Source organism: Scomber japonicus, chromosome 16 (genome assembly GCF_027409825.1).
Source record: "Scomber japonicus isolate fScoJap1 chromosome 16, fScoJap1.pri, whole genome shotgun sequence".
Lineage (NCBI taxonomy): Eukaryota > Metazoa > Chordata > Actinopteri > Scombriformes > Scombridae > Scomber > Scomber japonicus.
Window position 1 is genome coordinate 970,830 of NC_070593.1, and position 4,540 is coordinate 975,369.

At 43.3% G+C, this 4,540-nt stretch overlaps 1 protein-coding gene across 1 annotated transcript in view; it reads right to left on the bottom strand.

Moving 5' to 3' along the window:
• Window positions 1-453: 453 nt before the first annotated feature.
• The window catches only part of LOC128375601 (dehydrogenase/reductase SDR family member 13-like), a 12,442-nt gene continuing 8,355 nt past the window's right edge, over window positions 454-4,540 (bottom strand). Inside the window, exons 5-6 of the mRNA XM_053335991.1 lie at window positions 3,630-3,783; window positions 454-713 (exon numbers count right to left, since the gene is read on the bottom strand). Coding sequence (XP_053191966.1) covers window positions 454-713; window positions 3,630-3,783 — 414 coding nt within the window. The remainder of the gene's footprint in view (window positions 714-3,629; window positions 3,784-4,540) is intronic.

Consider the following 4,540-nt stretch of genomic DNA (forward strand, 5'->3'; position numbering starts at 1 on the left):
GAAAGAAGGACAGAGGAAAGAAAGAGAAGGAGAGAGGGAGGAAAGAAGTAAGGGAGGAAGGAATAAGGAAGGAAAGGAGGGAAGGAAGGAAAGGAGGGAGGAAGGAAGGGAGGGAGGAAAGGAAAGAAGGAAGGAAAGGAGGAAGGAAGGAGGGAAGGAAAGGGGGATGGAGGAAGTACAGATGGTTGGAAGGAAGGAAGGGAGGAAAGAAGGACAGAGGAAAGAAAGAGAGAAGGAGAGAGGGAGGAAGGAATAAGGAAGGAAAGGAGGGAAGGAAGGAAAGGAGAGAGGAAGGAAGGAAGGAGGAAAGGAATTTGACCCGGGAGGACAACAGGAGGATTAAATAAATAAAACTGCTCTTTCTTTGCTCCCTTTTTTCCTTCCTTCCTCCTTTCATTCCACCCTTCCTTCTCTCCTTCCTTCCTTCCTTCCTCCCTTCACAGTCAGTCCGCCTTAAGAGAGTCCGCTGAACTTCTCGCTGACCTCCCACAGTTTCCGGGCCACGGCGTCGTCTCGTGCTTGGCCGCACACTTCCTGCGCGGCGCAGCAGGAGAAGTAGCGCCCGCTCAGAGGTTCGATTCCCTCCTGCAGAGCGCAGTGCAGCGTGGTCTGAGCGCCCGCCACCGGGTCCAGGAACAGCAGCCGGGCGATCGGCTCGATGAAGAACTTCTGCCACAGGCTAACGTTTCTGGACAGCTCGGTCTTCACGACGCCTGCAGGAGACGACACGACGTTACAATAGTACACGTTAAAAACAGAAATACAGACAGCGGCAATACGATAAAATACGAACAATACGTTACGATAAATACGATACGATACAATAAAATACGATACGATACAACACGAAATGATACGAAATTATACAATACAGTACGATAAAATATGATACAACACGATACAATATGTTACAGTACGATACGATACGATAAAAGACGATACGATACGATAAGATAAAAGACGATACAATATGTTACGCTACGCTACGCTACGCTACGCTACGCTACGCTACGCTACGATACGCTACGATACGATACGATACGATATGATACAGTACGATACGCCCGCTCAGAGGTTCGATTCCCTCCTGCAGAGCTGCACGATACAACACGATACGATACAACACGATACGATACAACACGATACGCTACGATACGCTACGATACGATACGCTACGCTACGCTACGATACGCTACGATACGCTACGATACGCTACGATACGCTATGATACGCTACGATACGCTACGATACGCTACGATACGCTACGATACGCTACGATACGCTATGATACGATACGCTACGATCCGATATGATACAGTACGATACGCTACGATACGCTATGATACGATACGCTACGATCCGATATGATACAGTACGATACGCCCGCTCAGAGGTTCGATTCCCTCCTGCAGAGCGCAGTGCAGCGTGGTCTGAGCGCCCGCCACCGGGTCCAGGAACAGCAGCCGCGCGATCGGCTCGATGAAGAACTTCTGCCACAGGCTAACGTTTCTGGACAGCTCGGTCTTCACGACGCCTGCAGGAGACGACACAACGTTACAATAGTACACGTTAAAAACAGAAATACACACAGCGGCACGTTTAAAGAGCAACTGATATGAGATACGATAAAATACAACACGGTACGATACGATACAACACGGTACGATACGATACGATACGATACAACACGGTACGATACGATACAACACGGTACGATACGATACGATACGATACAACACGGTACGATACGATACGATAAAATACGATACGATACAACACGGTACGATACGATACAACACGGTACGATACGATACAACACGGTACGATACGATACAATACGATACAACACGGTACGATACGATACGATACGATAAAATACGATACGATAAAATACGATACAATGCGATACAATGCGATACAATGCGATACAATGCGATACAATGCGATACGATACGATACGATACAATACGATATGATACGATACAATACGATAAAATACAAAACGATATGATAAAATATACGATACGATACGATAAAATACGATACGATACAATACGATACGCTACGATACGATAAAATACGATAAAATACGATACAAAACGATATGATAAAATATACGATACGATACAACACGATACGATATGATACGATACGATAAAATACGATATGATACGATACGATAAAATACGATATGATACGATACGATAAAATACGATACGATACGATACAATACGATATGATACGATACGATACAATACGATACGATAAAATACGATACGATATGATGCAGTACGATACGATATGATACAATACGATAAAATACGATACAACACGATAAAATATGATACAACACGATAAAATACGATACGATACGATAAAATATGATACAACACGGTACGATACGATACGATAAAATACGATATGATAAAATACGAAACGATACAACACGATACGATACAACACAATACGATATGATACAACACGATACGATAAAATACGATATGATACGATACGATAAAATACGATACGATACGATAAAATACGATACGATACGATATGATGTGATAAAATACGATACGATACGATAAAATACGATACGATGCGATAAAATACGATACGATACGATATGATGCGATAAAATACGATACGATGCGATAAAATACGATACGATACGATATGATGCGATAAAATAAGATACGCTACGATAAAATACGATACAATACGATACAATACGATACGATACAATACGATACGATAAAATACGATACGATAAAATACGATACAATAAAATACAATAAAATACGATACGACACGATACAATACGATACGATATGATACAATACGATACGACACGATACAATACGATAAAATATGATAAAATACGATACGACACGATACAATACGATAAAATATGATAAAATACGATACGACACGATACAATACGATACGATATGATACAATACGATACGATACGATATGATACGATACGATATGATACAATACGATAAAATACGATAAAATACGATAAAATACGATACAACACGATACGATACGATAAAATATGATACAACACGGTACGATAAAATACTATACGATACGATACAACACGATACAATACAACACGATACAATACAGTACGATACGATACGATATGATAAAATACGATACGATACAACACGATACGATACAACACGATACAATACAGTACGATACGATACGATATGATACAATACAATACAATACGATACGATGCGATAAAATACGATACGATACAACACGATACGATACAATACGATACAACACGATACGATACAACACGATACGATAAAATACGATACGATACGATACGATATGATACGATATGATCAAATACGATACAACACGATACGATGCAATAAAATACAATACAATTTGATACGATACGATATGAAATGATATGAAACAGACACATAACGTCAAAACCTGGCGCCTACATTACCCACAATGCAACCCCATCACCAACAGGTCACGTGATTTCCCACACAGAGACAACAGGATGTGATCGTTGCCTTTCATCCCCCGTGAAGCGGCAGGTGAGTGTTACCTGAAGCGGCAGGTGAGTGTTACCTGAAGCGGCAGGTGAGTGTTACCTGGGTGGACGCTGTAGCAGGTGACGTTGGTTCCTTCCAGCCGCTTGGCGAGCTCGCGGGTGAAGAGCACGTTGCACAGTTTGCTGCTGCAGTACGCTGAGAAGAACTGCCAGCTGTACCTGCCCGTCCCCAGGTGCTTGGTCTCCGCCAGAGTCTGAACACACAAACAGCTTCATCAATCATCACAGGAGACAGGTAAGCTGAGACAGGTATGTGGTGACTGAGACAGGTGATGTGACAGGTGTGTGGTGACTGAGACAGGTCATGTGACAGGTCATGTGACAGGTATGTGGTGACTGAGACAGGTGATGTGACAGGTGTGTGGTGACTGAGACAGGTCATGTGACAGGTCATGTGACAGGTGTGTGGTGACTGAGACAGGTCATCTGACAGGTCATGTGACAGGTATGTGGTGACTGAGACAGGTCATGTGACAGGTCATGTGACAGGTATGTGGTGACTGAGACAGGTCATGTGACAGGTCATGTGACAGGTATGTGGTGACTGAGACAGGTCATGTGACAGGTCATGTGACAGGTATGTGGTGACTGAGACAGGTCATGTGACAGGTCATGTGACAGGTATGTGGTGACTGAGACAGGTCATGTGACAGGTGTGTGGTGACTGAGACAGGTCATCTGACAGGTCATGTGACAGGTATGTGGTGACTGAGACAGGTCATGTGACAGGTCATGTGACAGGTATGTGGTGACTGAGACAGGTCATGTGACAGGTCATGTGACAGGTATGTGGTGACTGAGACAGGTCATGTGACAGGTCATGTGACAGGTATGTGGTGACTGAGACAGGTCATGTGACAGGTCATGTGACAGGTATGTGGTGACTGAGACAGGTCATGTGACAGGTGTGTGGTGACTGAGACAGGTCATGTGACAGGTCATGTGACAGGT